At 41.4% G+C, this 18162-nt stretch overlaps 1 protein-coding gene across 4 annotated transcripts in view; it reads right to left on the reverse strand.

Annotated features, from left to right (window-relative positions):
* NECAB2 (N-terminal EF-hand calcium binding protein 2) overlaps positions 1–18162 on the reverse strand; it is a 368846-nt gene that overhangs the window by 276009 nt on the left and 74675 nt on the right. For all 4 annotated transcript variants that reach the window (XM_084644586.1, XM_084644587.1, XM_084644588.1 and 1 more), the window contains one exon: positions 12999–13023. In XM_084644586.1, the coding sequence (XP_084500712.1) occupies positions 12999–13023 (25 nt within the window). The remainder of the gene's footprint in view (positions 1–12998; positions 13024–18162) is intronic.

Raw genomic sequence — 18162 nt, forward strand, 5'->3', positions numbered from 1 at the left:
TAATTAAAAATAGCTTCAGATGCTACAGCTGCATATGTCTCCTCCTGCCATTTCTGTAGTTTTATAAACACACATTTAATCTTTGATATTTCTCTTCCCCTTGCTGTATCAAAGGCCCACATAAGCTGGGGGAACTGAAAGGGCTCTCAACGTATGTGGACAAAGTAGTCAACAGAGAAATTTTTCCCTCTTTTCCAGCCATTTTGGCTTAGATTTTCTTAAGTGGCTCATGATATGGAGTGCCCAGTTGGAGACACCTTAAAGAGCCTGAATTTTGGAGGTTGGGGGTGCTCAGCACTTTCTTAAAATCAGGCCTCGTTAGGATGTGTCAAGCTGGGTGTCCAAAGTCAGTAGTCATTTTAGATAACCTTGGCCTTCTGGGGATATCCCACTAATTAATTAGTTCACAAGATGCCCTTGTGAGGCAAGGAACTCTTATTAACTTCAATTTAGAGAGGGGGAAGCAGACAAAAAAAGTTCAATAATGGCTTGTTTCTGCTTCACGCCCTGGGTCCATAGCAGAACCGTGAATATACTCCTCTCTATGTGCATCCACAGCAGCAAGATTATCTACAGATGGTGAGAGCTTTTCAGTTTATGGCTTTCCACTTTGAAAACAATTGTAAAGTATTTAAAACAGGGGTTTAATTCACATTTAACAAGACTTTACGGCATTTAGTTTGTTAACAGCAATGATTTGAGATTTACTAGGCAGACGATCAAGTTTATGTTTTAATGAAGCAAAATTTCACACAAACAGTGTCCAATTAAATTATGATTATTATACAAAAATTAATTTGTTTCTTAATAGTAATGAATATTGGTGTATTTAATCCTCATATTAAAGGAAACTATTAACAGCTTATGTATGTAAATTAAAGTGCACAGGATATAACTCTTACAGGGGTCTAAAAGTCTGTTTTAGAAAGCTATAAAATTAATATACATTGCCTTTATCTTGTGTCAATAAATGACCAGCAAAACCCTGCCCCTGTGGCATGGGGGAACAACTAGAGTCAGTTGAATTATTCATTGCCAAAAAGCGATCCCCCAAATTTAACCTTTTTTCCTGTCTACGAACTCGTCTACGAACTCATCCCGATTTCTACAACATCTGAATCATTTTAAAGGGTATTCACTGAACAGTTTATTCAAACAAGTTTTAGCCTATGGATTGTTTGTGTACTGCTTATTTCAACTGTTCTCTGTTATTGATGGTGGGTGCTTGGTGGCCTATGTCACAGGGTGTATTTCCTGCTCCCTAATTGGAAGAAAATCTCAGTGAAATGTTAGAACAAATAGCCACTATGATTTCTGTGTGAGTTTTCAGCTTTATTCCTGATTTAAAAAAAAATAAATGGTGATGCTTTTGAGATCTGTGAATATTTAAACTTGCAGTATAAACTGGTAGACATAAGAATACCTACAAGTAACAAACATAACCTCACCAATCACAACACAATTCCTCATTTATCTGTGAAGTTATTTGCAAATCAGATTTTGACAAGTTCTATTTAACTTATAGGGAATAGCAGGAACAAAGTTACTAGATCTCTCTTCTCAAAACAAATAGGTAATATAAAACTCAAATTACTAATCTTAACTTGATGGTACTAGTAAAGGCTCAATTTATTTCCCACCAGAGAAGGGTTTGGACAGAAATATAATTATGCCTTACCAGGTACTTATAAGTATTTGAAAACATGGCTAAGTCAATGCTAACATTCCAACCATGCTGGTCGTCCCAGAACTTGATGTCAGGCACTTAGTACACATATAAATTACTTGGAAAATGACTGCTTGGATCTGCATCGAGTACCATCCAAATACTGCGCAATGTTCATATCATGGAGGAGAAACCCTCCACTCACAGAAACCTGGAGAATGAAGAAAAGATATAAACAGAGACAAGAGGAGATAAATATTTTAGGCTAAATTCTTTCCTGGGCAGTACTTTAGGTTACACTACACTCACTGTCACTTTCAGATAGAGTAGAACCCCAATTTTATTAACTAATTGGGGATAGAGGAGTTCATAAATTGAAAATTGTTTTTGTGGATACAGACTAACACGGCTATCCCCTGATACTTGTCACCATAAACTGAAAAGTTCATAACACTGAACATCTCAAAATTAGTTGCAGTGTACAGATTGTAGTATGGTGCAGTGTACAAAAGTTGCAGTGTACAGATTGCAGTATGGTGAACTGCATGTCACTATCTTCTTGTCCCTCAACCAATGCAAAGTGACTTCCAATGCATAATAGGCATTGGAGTGCGAGGGGATGTCGACTTGTTCTTCATTGACATCACTTTCATTATGTGACTTTTGTTCATAAGACTGGTGTTCTTCAAAGAAGATTCCACTGTAATTAGTAACTACCTCTGCTGCAGTCACACTGGTCCCTTCGTGCATCTTATTCCTTCATTTATTTTTGCCTCACCCCACTGAAGCCAAGAAAGATGTTCAGGTGCATAAGAGAAAGGGTTTATCTCACTGTTCATCAGAAACGTAAGGAGGAGGAGTTTCTTCTAAGGGTTCGGCTCCAGTTTGGTGGAAGTTTGTTAACATGTTGTTTTCAGGCTTATTCCAGTTTTCATATAAGGAACCCTTGATGAGAAAGCACCAGCAATTTTTATCCTACGTATGATTGTATAACTGGTACCATCATCCTTTAGCAGCATCAATGGCTGGCAGAAACTTCTTACCCTGATGCAGGCATTCTCTGAACTGGTGGAGGTCCCGTACGGTTATTGGCTTGACAATGGCACACATCCATTTGGCAGTGTGCTGCCACACAAGTCTTTCAGCTTGCATCTGATACTACACACAGCCTAACAGAAGCTGAGAGAGAGAAAAAGGATGATCTACAATTGGTGTAACAAGAAAAGGAGTACTTGTGGCACCTTAGAGACTAACCAATTTATTTGAGCATAAGCTTCCGTGCGCTACAGCTCACTTCATCGGATGCATTGGTGTAACAAATGTCAGAGATAGGATTAGCCAACTCCACCCCTCACCACTTAAATCTACAAAAGCCTTTTCTCTACTGTTTTAATTTCTTGTCAGGAAGGATTTCCTCCATTAAAATCTCTTGGTAGGCACATGCTCATCGCCATGGTCTGAGTGCCTGAATATGGCAGTAACATTCATGTATTTTAGAGTCTCACATCAAGAGCTCCTGATTCTCCAGTAGTTAACAGTTCCTGCAATAGGAGCTGTGGAAGCAGGGTGAAGAGGAAGAAGGTATTTAACTTGTATGTTCAAACGCCATGGTTTTCTCACATTCCACATTAGCTACATAATATCGGTGTGGATGCTCTGCTGCTACTTGGCTTAAGCATCAAGGCACTGAGCAAGGTTCCAGATTTAACAGGACGTGTTTTGTTAATAAGAAACAGCCAGGAATGTAGAAAGTAGCTGTATATTATATAAGGTGATTCCCTTAAGTATTGTACAAGCCAGATAGTAGCTTAAGTATTAATGCTCTGAATTCCAACTTTAAAAGCATTTGAGACTTTTCAGCTACAGTAAATACACAACACCAACAGCATAACTGAGCTGCAAAAAAAACCCCTAATCTTACAAACATTGTGCAGTTCATGTCATTAAGTCAGGAGGAGAGCATAGTGACCTGATTTTAAGTAGCAGATCTTTCAAAGACACTTTCTTTGATACTATCAACAGCATGTTTTACTACTTCCGTGATCTTTTAATCTGCTGATCATTGCACACTTGGCCACCCAGCTAAACCAGAAAGTAAAATCTGAAGTTTTCTTCCACTCTGTTCCTGAACGGTGTCATAAGTCATACCTGTCAATGCAAACAGTTGTATTACAACCTAGGAAAGTCAGCAATTACCTACATTGCTTTCTTCCCAGCGTCTAAGACTGGTAGGAAACTCTTTTTACCTGAGACTAGGCATCAGCTGTTTTCCCCAGCTTCTTTAATAAGTTCATGCATAAGAACATGTCTCCGTTCACTAACCAATAAAGCTGCAGCATAAGAGAGTAAATGCTTCTATCATGGGATAAGATGATTTACACTTTGGGGGACTGCAGCAATGTTAGTTTTGAAATCGACACATCTTCAAGTACTTGGCATTAATCTTAGTGTGTAACAGTCTCAATACTTCAAATCTTCTAGGTCCCTTCCTGGGATTCAAACAAAATTTAACAATCTGAGAATTTGCCTTTTCAATGTTGGGAATTTGGGTGGCTGATTCATCAGGTGCCATTTCTGTTTCCTTTCTTCTTTCAGTTCTCACCATTCTTAGTAGCTGATCATTTTAAGTTCTCTTGGCAAAATGGCATAATTCTGTTAGAACTCTTTGGATGGGTGTGGAGTAGGGAGGGAGGAAGAAAGGGATCTTAAAAATGCCTATCATGGCTTCATCCACAGAATCTCCAAGAATGTACCTCATCCACCACATATTCACAGAGCTATAATAGTAAAATCAGAGTTAAAATCATCAACACTAAAACAAACAAGAGTTTGGAAGAGACATTAACCCTCCAGCTTCAGGGCTTAAGCCAACCTCTGCTGAACGGGGGTCAGGATGAAAACCTTCCTGTGGTTATCCCATAACTACCCACACCGGGGTGTCTAGCACCTTCCCCTGAAACATCTGCTATTGGTTATAGTTAGTGAGAGGATACTACTGCTAAATAAAGTACTGGTCGTGTATGTAAGAGGCTCACAAATTACAATCACTGAAATTCAATGTTACTAACCCCTGGAAATATTCAGTGATGACAGCACAATTCTACACCTTCAATACTGTCACTCTCAAAGCCCTCCCTTTGGAACGGATCCTCAGAAGTGTCTCTGCACTATAAGAAAGCAAAGCACTATCAGGCAGTGTGCAATTTGCTTTTTGTATATACAAAGAACACCTATCCCAGATCCCACAGCAACTCCAGCTCTGGGTCGGTTTTCCAACACCAGTTTCACTCATGAGAACTTAAAAAAGGATGAGAGAAATAAACCAAAAATTAAGAATGAATAATTTCTACAGTCAAGTTAGTGCAGGAGAGGAAAAAAACAAGACATAATATTTGGGCAAAACTGTCTTCATGAAGGCAGCTTCAAGCAAACACATGAACAGAAGCAGAACTTCTGAAGAGTCTTACTTCACATGCAAAAAATGGAAGATACCTTCTGGGAAGGAAGGTTTTACTTCCAGGGATCCAAGAGTGGATTGCCAGCCCTTAATCACTAAATCCTGAAGAGCCTGGAGCATGAGGAGTTTTCAGATGTTGACACATATTCTATGGAGGATTCCAGATTTGACCAGAGGTCATTATCATCAGAAAAGCTCTTTCCTGGAGACACCAGGGAATTTCTGATGTGCACATTATAACAGAATAATCAGGAATGACCTAGGTTTTCCTAAAATGCTCCCTGACAAGATAGAATCAAATTCTAGAGGCTGCTTTGAGAGAGAATTTTCCCCGTAAAGCAAGACTAGTAAGATCTTTAAAAAAAACCAAAACCCAAAAACCCTGAACAGCTGGGCAACGGAAAAGGCAGGTAACTCCCATGCGTGAAGACACATGAAAATGGCAGGCAACAGCGAACAGCATACAACCTTGGTAAGAGAAGATGTTGAACTTCATACTGTGCCTGCTTTAAAGGCTAGGAATACAGAAAGTACAGTGCAGGGAGAACAGTAGTGGTGCAGGAAATCACTCTTATTAAACATACCATACAAAACTAGCCAGCTGTCATAGGGAAAGTGAATCAGAAAGTCTGCCAAAGCCAGTCACTGACAGATGTTCCCTCAAGAGTCTGAAGCTGCTGGCCACAGACAAAGAGAAAGCTCTGGAAGTGTTGCCACAAAACTATAGTCACCAGGAAGCAGCCAAGGGCCATAAAAATGACAGACAGTGAGTAATAAGGGAAACGCTGAAAAACAACTGACCTACCACACTGTTATGCACATTCTGCCATCCTACCTAGTTAGAGCTGAAATTGGCACAAGGCGTCCTTTAGAATTCAAAGTAATTTGTGACAAAACTGATGCTAAGCCATTAGTCCTGTGTCATTGCAGTTACAAAGGAAAAGGGTTACTGTACTTCTATGCAGTTACTGCAGGTTCTATTTGTCCTATGGAGAAAGAAGGCCAGATTTTGCTTTCAGTCATAGCGATGTAAAATCCAGAGTAATTCCACTGACTTTGATGAAAATTTGAAGTTTATGACAATGTAAGTTATCCTTTTGATTTCATATAGAATGAGTCATTTATCTCCATCTAGGATCTAGGCCACTGGTTTTCAAACAGCAAGGAGCACCCTGGAGAGCCACAATGAGGTTATGGTGGGCATGCAAGGTAGGTCACAGGGCTGCAGCAAGCCAGGTGTCCAGGGAAGGAGTGAGGACAGAACGCAGGGAGTCCCCAGTGGTTGTAGGCGACGGACGGAGGACTACAGGGAACACAATGCAATCTCCCCCCAGCCCTCCCCAGACCACTGGGTACTCCCTGCATGCTGTCCCTGCTACTGCCTTGCTGGGGTCAGAAGAGCCAGCCAGTCAGCCACAGCCTCTGTATTTTAAACCCTTTGGAGCCTGCAGGAGCAAGAGGCTCTGGGTCAGGAAGGGGGTGGGGTGAAGAAGGTACTAGCATGGGCTTCTCCCACAAAGGAGCTAGCCAGGTCCTGCTGCTGCACAGGGTAGGAGTCACCCACTCCCCTCAGTGAGTCACTTTCTGCCCAGATGGGCAAGAGTTGGGGTGGGTGGGACTGTTATGTGACTGGGGCACAGCAAACAAAGTTTGGGAACCTCTGCTCTAGACTAAACTGCACCTTTTACTGTTTTATATACTGAAGTCTCTTAGGCACTTATCTGGCCTAAACAATCTTTAACAAATCTATCTATGCCCTGAGAGGCAGGACAGTGCTATCATCCCCACTCTAGAGATGGGGAACTGACACCAGAGAGACTAAATGATTTGCCAAAGGTCACACAGGGAGTCTGTGGCAGAGTGGAGAACTGAACCCAGGGCTGAGTCCCAGGGTAGCATCCAAACCGCCTTGTCGGAAGAAAGTAAGATGAGACGTTCTGAACCAAGCCTTCATTTAAGGGTTTATTTCTATGCCACCTTAGTAACTTGCTGTCACAATAGAACGAAAGTTTTCATTCAGGTACGTTTTCTTGGGTTGGTCCAAGTGACACTTCAGTAACAGAAATCAGCTTTTTCTTAAACTGATTTCAATGTTACGGACATCCCAAGCCACAAGATGGGTACATTTTGCATATCATGTGTTTTAAGCAAACATTTTTTCCTCACCTTAGCTTCTCGGAAGTCACTCCAGATGACTCCAACTTCAACATACACCATGCTGTGACATTACAGCCACCAGAGCTCTGGCCCAAGCCTGGAGTTGTCCTTTAGTGGCTTAAATAACTAGTATTCCTTAGATTATATTGCACATTGCCTAACATGCCCCAGCACCTACTGTGGTGGGGGTGGGGGGGTGTTTTTAATATTTAAATACTTAGTGCAAAAATATGCAGCTGTCACTGTCACTTTTCTGAGCCCCTGGTGGTCAGCTCCACTGGGGCTCCATGGTAATTAGGACATCCTAGCAGGATGCCTGCTTGAGTGTCATAGGAAATTGAAATCAGCAGGGGACAACACTAGGAGCATGAGGGGAAAAACTGGTTACAGTGAAATTAATAAAAGCACACAGTAAATGTACCATGAGACTGCCAGGTTATTGTGCACTTACTCATGGTACTAAACACTATGTCATGTCAATTTGGAAGATTAGGCCCTAAATAATAGGACTGTGTTGAAAACAAACCATATGAATGCTGCTACTGGTCATTCACTGATATTGGCATATTAACTCTCAGAGTTAGAGAGAAACAGGTCGGCATAGATCAATAAGAGTTCAATATTACAGACCAGTCAGTAAGAAAAGAATGAATTACAGCGACTTGGCTAGAGCTTACATGTTCGTTAGGAAAGAAGGATACTGACCCAAGTAGTTTGGACAGTAAGAATACAGCAATGAGAAAAGGAAAAACTAAACATCAGAAGTTTCCCTCCATCTTAAATTTCAATTGTGATGTTGATGGATTATTTGGAAGACATAAGAATTTAGGGCCTGATCCTAAAATGGGCTGATCAACTCCTGAGGGAGGGTGAGTGCCCTTAATTCATATTGACTTCTGTAGGAACTCAGGATGCTCAGCACTTTGCAGGATTAAACCTCACAAGTCCATAATGAGAGATCTAAGATGCCAGCACCACTTCTCCCTTAAGTGACATAATCCATATTTTCTAAGCAGATGTTACAGCTGGCAAGCAGTGCACTCAAAATCAGGGCATTATTAACAGGTTTTGTTATGTTGTGTGAAATGCTGATTAGCAAAGCTGTCTCAGTGTGTACGCAGTCTCCACTAGTCAACATGTGGGATGACAAAGGCAAAGGAGGCATAAAAAGGAAGGAGGGCTCTGTTTCTTTGAGCATCAGAGGAGGTTTTACAGGAAGCACTTCCTCGCGTGCTGACAGAAGGGGTCTGAAATGGTGCTCGGGAGCGGTTAGAAGAGGAAAAGTTGGTGATTTGTCTCAAAATAAAGCTTTTCTTTCCTGCGTAGAAGAAGTGACAACTAGAGAGAACTGTGTTCTTGATAGGCAGAAGTCTTAGTGAGATGGCTGGAAACAAACAGGGGGTTTTAGGAGCCAAGGAAAACAAACACAAAATCCTTTCATCATGTCTGTGCTCACTTTTCCCATGCACACAGGGTAACTTGTCAGACTAGCTGCATTAGCCACAAAGTAGGGCTGACGATGGTACTTCTGAAAGCACCGCTCCTGAACGACTATAACAATACGCCACTGCGTATTGAAAATGACATTTCAAATTTCATGAGATCTCTATGTATGGTCCGTCGAATGCTTGATTCAATGTATGTTGCAGTCCCAGTCTATCTTGGAGAAATGTCATAAACCTGGCCCCATTGATTTGATTCTAATTGAAACATTATGCCAAGAAATGTTTAGAATGCAATGATGTTAATAGAAGCTGGCCTCGTTAATGCCTGAAAAATCCACAGCATACATGAAAGGAAGAGATATCAAGTGTGAAGGGTCTATAGCGCTCTCCCTGAAAGATCCACAGTGATTAGCAATATTGATCAGTTCACTGATCAGCTGTAGCTGTCCCTCCGCATACAATGTACAGTGGTTCTTCCTTGGTATCCCAGAAGGCAAATGATCAGGAATGGACACTTTAAACCCATAAAAAGAAAAGGAGTACTTGTGGCACCGTAGAGACGAACCAATTTATTTGAGCATGAGCTTTCGTGAGCTACAGCTCGCTTCATCGGATGCATAGAGTTCCACTTGTAAACCCAGCTCTCTATGCAAAGAGATGCCATTAACAAACCATTCAGTGCAGTTTACCTATACCCTTCATTCTATTTCTTACATTTTTTCCTCCTCTTCAGTCAGATGGACACAACATCAAAATGCTTTTAGCGGTCCTGCCACATTCTATCAGCTTGCCCTTTCCCCCTTGCTACAAAATCGTAATGTACCAACTTGATACAGTTTGATATTTACAGGTCACTAGTTCTAATTGTATTAAGGGATAAAATATCATGTGAGAGGCCTGCAGAGGATTTGGGCAAAGATTTTGATCAGAGGTGGAGAGCAGTGCTTTAGTGATTAGAGAAATAAGTGAATTATTCTTGCTAATGGAGATACTTTGTGTGGCCTTTGGTCTGCTACTAACATTAAAATACTGGACGATAAGCTCTTGCCTGTCATCAGTAACTGAGCATCATAAGATTGAGAAAAGACAAGCATCAGGCAGGTTTCAATAATAAAAACTAAGTCCATCAGACACGTGAAATGAGGAAAGAGGTTTTACCCCCAGACGCTAATATTTGTCCTTTAAGAACATCAACTATAACTGATGTACAGTAACTAAATCCCATCAGCATAGCACATTCTTTCTAAATTTACTTCAATAACACCTAATGTTTTACAGGCCAAACGTCTTTGAGGGTGCATAAATCAGACATATTACTGAATGGGCACTATCACCAGCTTTTGAAGCTGACATAATGAAATCCTTCCTTCCCTGCAGACAGTTTATCAGCACAATAAATCATAGGAATCTGAAGTCTACAGAACACAATTTCTCCAGGTTTACCGCATGTAACGAGCAGCACAGAATATGAGCTGTACAACCTCATGCTCCCCCCTCATTAACCAGCAGAACTCCACTGATTTCTTTGGCATTATTCCTTATTTATACCCTTTATATTGAGATGATAACTGCATCAAAAGTTTATCTTCACGATCTGAAGCCCTAGCACCTAGAATCAGGAAATGTCCAGAGTTTTCCCTCATTTGCTGGGTTAGAGGGAAGCACCTCTATTTCTGCCCTCCAGACGGTTAGCGTGTTCCTTCTGAAATGCTGCAAATGCAGCAGAACACCAAAGTTTAAAGAACGCCACCACACAGATGCTACACTCACATTCAGCAGCACAGACATTAATCTAGGCACATCAGCCAAGAAAATGGTTTGTTAATTTCCAGAATCATTGAACTTAGTACATCTAAATCTGGGATTGTTTTGTTGGTGGAGACTAAAACAAAAGTGCCGAAGACATCACTTGGCAAAATAAGTAAGTGATTAGATCTGAAAAATAATCATTTAAATTGACATCATCAAGGTAGATATGTTAAATCAAGATTAAATGAATTTTTTAAACAGGCTACTGCACATTATTGCAGTGACTATTGCTCTATAATTAAATTACTTTCCATAAAGGACAGTAATCATTTTTTTCCTCTTGGAAAATTAGCCAGTGATTTTAGTGATCCTAAGAAGAGGAGGACATGAAACATTTGCTGTGGACAGAAGTAATTTCACCAGTCTAAATCTGGAGTAACGTGATAAACTACACAAGTTTGGCACAGGCATAACTGAGCTCAGAATTTGGCCTATTATCTTTAAGCAACAGAAAGATATTGAAAATTTAAAGGGAAATAGAAAAATATAAATAAATACCATTGAACCGACAGCATTCTAGTTCACAGCACCCTGTATACAAGATTTCATGAAAAAAGCCCTCTTCTTTGAGAAAAGTGAATGCAAACAAGAAGTTTCTTGTGTTTTGGCTACAGATCGGACATAATCAAAATGGAGGTGGCTTGCCTGTAATATTAGAGCAAGCCAGCAAGAACAAAAGACAGAACATAGGGTTCAATCACCTCTGGGGTGACTCTGCTGAAACCAACAGTGACAGAGACTAATCTGGCCCCTTCAGTGCTGGATATTATCAGGTCTTTATCCCAGTTTCTCCCCAGGCAGGATCCTGCATAGATAATAGTACTGCTCTTTACCTAGTTTGGCCTTAAGTTACTATTGATCTCACTCTTTAATACAGGCATTTTATTTCATTTTTTAATCCCTTCTTTATTCTCTTTTTTCAGCAAGGGGCTCTTGAATCCAAACCCAAACCCACCCTCCCCTCTGATCCCAGAAAAATGGTTAACTTGTTTTCTCAAGGCAACAACCCCTGGTATTTGGCAGATACATAGCGGGGTTTTAGAGTTCCTTCTACATTAAAGGATGCCTTCCTTCTCCAGCAGGAGTGGATCTAACTGGCCGAGCATGGAAAGCCTCCTCCCAAGCCTGTGGCATCTCTCTCTGTGCCAAGGGACAGAAAAACAAGGTAACTCAGCCTATAGGGTCCTACCCTATAAGGGACAGGTTGAAATGCTGGTGTTACCTTTACTGCACAGACTCCAGTAGGTCAATAGTGTGTATAACCTCTTCATGCTCACAGTTGTGGTTGCCACTATAGCTCTCTTTTGGGACCCATGAATCTCCCTATTAATCCCATCCCTGGATAGGGTACGACTGGTTTTCTCCAGCCTCCTATTTAATAAGAAACCCCACCCATTATGCCAATAACTGCCTCCACAAACACACCACTTGTTGGTGCGGAACCGATTATCTCATGGTGTTGTTGGGAGAAGATTGGACACTGGATCTTGAGATTTCAACAGTGAAAATGAATTGCTGTGTTCAGATAAAGTAAAATATCTCCTATCTCACCTGAGATTCTCACTGAGAAAGCAGAACAGTTATCTCTTTAGGAATCCAAAACAGATCATCCAAGAAAGAATAATCTCTGTAATTCATTGCGTCGTGGCAATATATTGGACTTCGCTACAGTTTTGTGTCTTCCCGTTGGGATAAGTGCAAAATCCATTTCAATGCAAGAAAATCCACATGACTCCACAAAACCACCAAAACCTCAACACATACAAAGCCTCTTAATCTTTCGTGAACCTGTGACAGTGGAATGGCCAAGGAAGGGTTAAGACCTGTCTGTAACATGACTCAGTGGGGCTTTAGGAGGAAGAGGTGCATCCTGCCCCAGGTACAGCTACAGATAGATGGGCCTCTTAGCCCTAGCAGCTGGGGTGCTCTGAGGACTTAGCTTTCGTTTTGCCTTATTTTGTGAGTTTGGCAGTGAATTGAGCCCTGAGGAGAGGACCTGACAAGAGAGATTTGGGTGGCTCTGAATTCTTCCCCTGCTGATGAGAGAGCCATCCATTTTACACCACTAAACAAGCAGCTTTGCAAATGGGACAGAACTAAGTCACAAAGATGAACAATTACAACAGGATCAGTCAGTTACTGTTTCTCAGGAAGTTGGTTTATGTTCCTTCAAGACATGTGTAATTTACAGACCACTGCTTTGAGGCATAGAGTAGATCTGAACTGCTTAAGGAACACATTTACTTGTTAGGAGTTTCAGGTTAGTGTCACATTGATTCTAAGAATATTGCAGCCATAGAATTATGTGACCTTCTCAAAGCATTAACCTGTATTGCTTTCTTAAAGTCTCCTGGATTGTATGAGGCTTCAGGGTGGGGAGGAGTTAGATACAATTATCCACAAGAACATTCTAGGCTCAGTCAAAAGAAAAGCAAAATAAATGTATATGAATATACAGACTTACCGTTTTTGTCAGCACGTCTGAAAATCTAGAATTAAAAAAAGAGACACATTTTTACTATTTGTGATTTGTTACATTTCTTTTTTACTAAACGATTAATACCAAGATTATATCCAGTTCCAAACCTAAACAGTGTGATCAAGATTTCTAGCTTGTCAAAGCTCATTTCTGATGGCATTTTTATTTTGTATTTTAGAGGGTATTTACTGTGAAAAAAGAAGTTACTGGCCTATTTAAATCCTGGGATGGTGGGAGGCATCCCCTAGAAAAGGCCCTCCCCTTCCCTGATGAGGGAGGGGCCACAGACCCCAGAATTTAAGTGATTACTGGAGAAGGAAGTTATTGGACTGACAGTCTTGGAACTTTCATTTATGTGCAGAATAAGTTACATCTTAGGTAGCAGTAGTGAAAACATCTCTACACTTCTGGTATTTTAAAAACATTCATCCAACCTTGCTCAGAGCAGGTGCTTAAAATACCATAGCAGCCGGTTTCCAGTCTATGCCTGGGTTCCTACATTTGCTAACACTAGTTAAGCTCCATTGGAGCTAACAGTGTGAAATGTTTGCAAAATTCCTCTAGACGACGGTAGACCAGGCCTAAGGGAGAAAGTTCTTTCCATGCTAATCATTGTTCTCTCCGCTGAGATTGCCAACAAAAATGCATCCAAGAGTAGGACTGATTTTGAAGTATAGATATTTATCCTCAATAAATGAATGGAAACCACCAACTCATTCTATTAAGAACAATTAGCGGGCATCAAGCAATGATAACCTTCAGTCACTGCTATCAGGGAGAGAGGTGCCAGGCTTCATACACACACTCTATTTTGTCCTAAGCCATCCAGCCTACCACTTCAATAGTGAAGTATCTGCTCAAAGAAGGAAATGGAAAGATGACAGCTCTCACTTCAAAGTACCATACACACCCTTGTGCTGATTCTCCAGCCACCCAGAGCCAGTCCTACTCCCCACTAAAGAGTCAATAGACTTTTTGCCACAAAACCCTTTAGCATTTCAGTGGGGGCAGGATCAGAATCCCTTTGGGAATTCCTGTTTCTATTTGGTAAGCATCAACTTTGTGTTTTGCTCTGATCAAAGAGGAGGAGACAAGGTGCTTGTGCCAAGGAGTTGGCCAACGCAGCACAATACAATTAATAACGAGGAACTCTTGTGAAGACTGGGATTTGATAGGTAACTGAGACAAATAACTGTTAGCACAGGTTTTCCCATATATTGCTGCAAAATTCACATGCTCCGTGTGAAAAGGGAAATCATCATCATTATCATCTCCTCTCCAAGCCTGAGCCCATTATTTTGGGCTAGAAAGGAGAATTTGGCTAAACAAAAGAAGGATTTTATTATGGAGGGAATAAAAGCTGCAGCAGGCAGCTCGGAGTCAGTCACAAAATGAAGTCTTATTTTCTGGGTCATAAATTCATTCAAAAAAATCAAAGGAGAAAATGCTGCATGAAAGAAGGAACCCAGGAGGCAAACTGAACTGCACAATGTGTTACTTAAATGAATACTATTTAATTAAGTAACATTAAATCAATGTTCTACCTAGGGTATCACCTATCCTATATAAGGCTCAAAATGGATACTGTACAAATGACTCAATATTTTATAATATTTAAGAATGAGCACCCCAGTTCTGATACAAGCAGACCCACATTAGAAAAGTCAAACAAACCTCAGAACTCAAGACCTTCAAGAGAAAACAACAGAGGTTGGCCCACTGCCAGTCTCTACAGACAGATCCTGCAGGGCTTGACTTGTGTAACCAACATCAGCTGGACCCAGTGGGGTTCATTCAGCCTCAGTATAGCTACTCTTTTGAGGTTCAGCCACTGGAATGAACATAACACACCTGGGGTGGGGGGTATGCACACACACAGAGACAAGTGTGTCTTGTCACCAAGACAAGTGTAGTGATTGGCAAATGGGTGTGCATTAACAAAGGACCCAACTCTTCACTCACACACAGCCCAAATCCAAACCCAAGCTGTTAAGAGGTTCAAAAGTTCAACTAACTTCCCCTTCACCTCTTCACCCTTCACCTCTCCTGCTATTCCTGTTTCTAGAAGTGACAGGAAAAAACGGTGATGAAACACTGAAAGAAGGCACTTCTTGCAATCTCCCCAGCCTGACCACACAGAGAATACTGGAAATAGGCATGTTCACAAGAGTTTGCTACCCACTTTTGCAACCCCAAAACGGTTTAGATACCATTTGGATAGGCATACAGGCTGCATTAGAGTTTCACTCCCGCAATCCTTCTTAAAGGGAGCATGTGGCAGGTGGAGGTGCCCCCTGTGGGACCAAGCATTGTAATACAGGTGCTCTCTGTCTTAGTGCAATAGCTTTGGACACCTGTTTGGAGTATAGTGGCCCTTGCGTAAGTTTGGCATCAGTCTCTAAACAGTTAAATCAAAAAAATAAATCCAAATGTGGCTGTCTAGGACTTTATTTAAAGAGCATAAACCTCAAATTCAAGTGCTTAGTTGCAGTGCTGAAGGCAAGGCCCTGGCCTGGCCTGGGGGTTCTGGCCTAGCACTGAGGAATTCCTCCCCATCCAGTGACACCTCACACTGCCCCCGAGAAGAAGCAGACAAGTCTTCTTAACTGGCCTGATGGCTCCCGATTGGTCAGTGTCTCTGCCTGGCCCGTCTAGGCCTCTGGAGTATGAAGTCACGTCGGTAACCTGGTCCAAGTGGGCTTTCCTTCAGCAGGGGTTGTCAGGGTGACAAGGCCTTCAGAAGGGCCCAGAGAAGTCCTGGCAGACTGCATCACAGGGCACCTTGGAACAGCAGCTGGCTATTGAAACTTCATCAGTTCTGCCAGTTGTGGGGAGGGTGTATTGGGGACAGAGCTGGCACTGGGTTTCTGTGTAAATGGACCTAGACACCAATTGAACCCTTGGAAATGGTCCCACGGGAGGGGTAAACCCTACACCCAGATGGAATGAATTGAAGACACATCTCCACAAGGAGCAAGTCTGAGAATTCCTCCACTCCAGCTCCCATTCCTGTGTGTTCCCCATGAGCCCAATGAGAACAGTGAAAAATATAAGGGTAAAATCCTACCCACCTGAGTGTTCCCACTGACTTCAGGTCTGCAGGACTGGGCCATATGTGGGCAGCCTGCCAAGGGCATGTCAATCAGGAAGCAGTTATTTGTAAATCCACTCGTTTATAAAATGTAGCTAAGTGGACAACATTGCCTTGCATCTGGGTTATAGCACAGAGCCCCACAACAAACAATAAAAGACTAAATCAAGAGAGCCCCATTTAATGTCCTCAGTTTGACTGGAACAGGTTCATTCACAGGGCCATTGGACACACCCCTATAAACAATACCCATGGTATGCTGCCTCTGTATGCAATGTTTTTCCTTTCCTCTTTTCTTCTTACTCTCGCACAGGATCAGCAGATGTTATCTTTTTGTTTTAAATGCTGATTACTGCAAATTTTTTGTTTCCTTGTTGCATCCTTCTGTTATTGTTCTCTGGTGCTTTGAATCAAAGGCACTATATGAATGCAGAAGCAGTAAAAGCTATTTAAGGTGTTTGCGGAGACCTTCTGCTCTCAAAGTGTGATGGTCGGAGGGGGAAAATCATCGGCAGTAAGAAATGTAGCTTTTTAACAATGTTTTGGGACAAGTAAAGAGCTGTTTGGGAGCTCAGTTCTCATCTCACTGAAATCCTACCAAGAAAAGATTTTCCTCCAATTTACTACCCTGAGAAATGCATTACTGAGAGTATAATCTAGGGGAAAAATCCCATCATAGAAGACCAGACCTTATCATATAGTAGTAATATGGCCAAGAACAGATGAAGCACAAAACGTGTCCTAGCTTGAGTCAAACAACAGGGAAGCTACTCAAAGAAGCAGAAGGAGTTAACGTAAAAAAATGGGGGGGGGGAATACTGAATTATGGATCGAATCTTAAGGAGCCACTCATGTGGCAAAATTTTAGAAAAAATGATGCACTATCATATACAACTGGCAAAGTTGGATAGCCCTGCTAGAAGTTGGCAAGCATCAGAACTTCTAGGATCCCAGATCATGGGCATGTATTAACTTTCCTCCTTTTTGTTTTGCAATTTGTCACCGGAGCAGAGACTGTTCATTAAAAAGCTCTAATTCCTCCTTGGTCAATGTGCAAGATTCCTATTAGGGCCAATGGAAAAAACAAACAAACACTGAGGGTCTCCTTTCGCAAAAACAGAGATCAAGAATCAACAGCCAAAGCCTTTAATAAACTTGGGAGTAACACACCAGACCAAGGAACTTCTCAGTCCCTAAACCTGCAAGCGTTTCTTCTATGTGGAGTTTTTGCTGGTGGGCCAGCACACCACGTTGATAACTTACTTCTCATCAGAATCAGGTGAACCTGGGGAAGACACTACCCATGATACAACTAGAATGTATTTATTCAGCAGCATCAGGCTGTGCCACCGTCATTACTGGCAAGCAAGACTTACTATATCAATTTAATTGGACCCACACAAAAATAGACCTGTCATAAATATAAAGGGAAGGGTAAACCCCTTTGAAATCCCTCCTGGCCAGGGGAAGCTCCTCTCACCTGTAAAGGGTTAAGAAGCTAAAGGTAACCTCGCTGGCACCTGACCAAAATGACCAATGAGGAGACAAGATACTTTCAAAAGCTGGGAGGAGGGAGAGAAACAAAGGGTTTGTGTGTCTGTCTGTAGTCGTCTTGGCCGGGGACAGAACAGGAATGGAGTCTTAGAACTTTTAGTAAGTAATCTAGCTAGGTATGTGTTAGATTATGATTTCTTTAAATGGCTGAGAAAAGAATTGTGCTGAATAGAATAACTATTTCTGTCTGTGTATCTTTTTTGTAACTTAAGGTTTTGCCTAGAGGGGTTCTCTATGTTTTTGAATCTCATTACCCTGTAAGATATATACCATCCTGATTTTACAGGGGGGATTTCTTTATTTCTATTTACTTCTATTTTTTATTAAAAGTCTTCTTGTAAAACACTGAATGCTTTTTCATTGTTCTCAGATCCAAGGGTTTGGGTTTGTGGTCACCTATGCAAATTGGTGAGGCTTTTTATCCAACATTTCCCAGGAAAGGGGGGGTGCAAGTGTTGGGAGGATTGTTCATTGTTCTTAAGATCCAAGGGTCTGGGTCTGTGG

Source organism: Lepidochelys olivacea, assembly GCF_965140295.1.
Source record: "Lepidochelys olivacea isolate rLepOli2 genome assembly, chromosome: 12".
NCBI lineage: Eukaryota > Metazoa > Chordata > Testudines > Cheloniidae > Lepidochelys > Lepidochelys olivacea.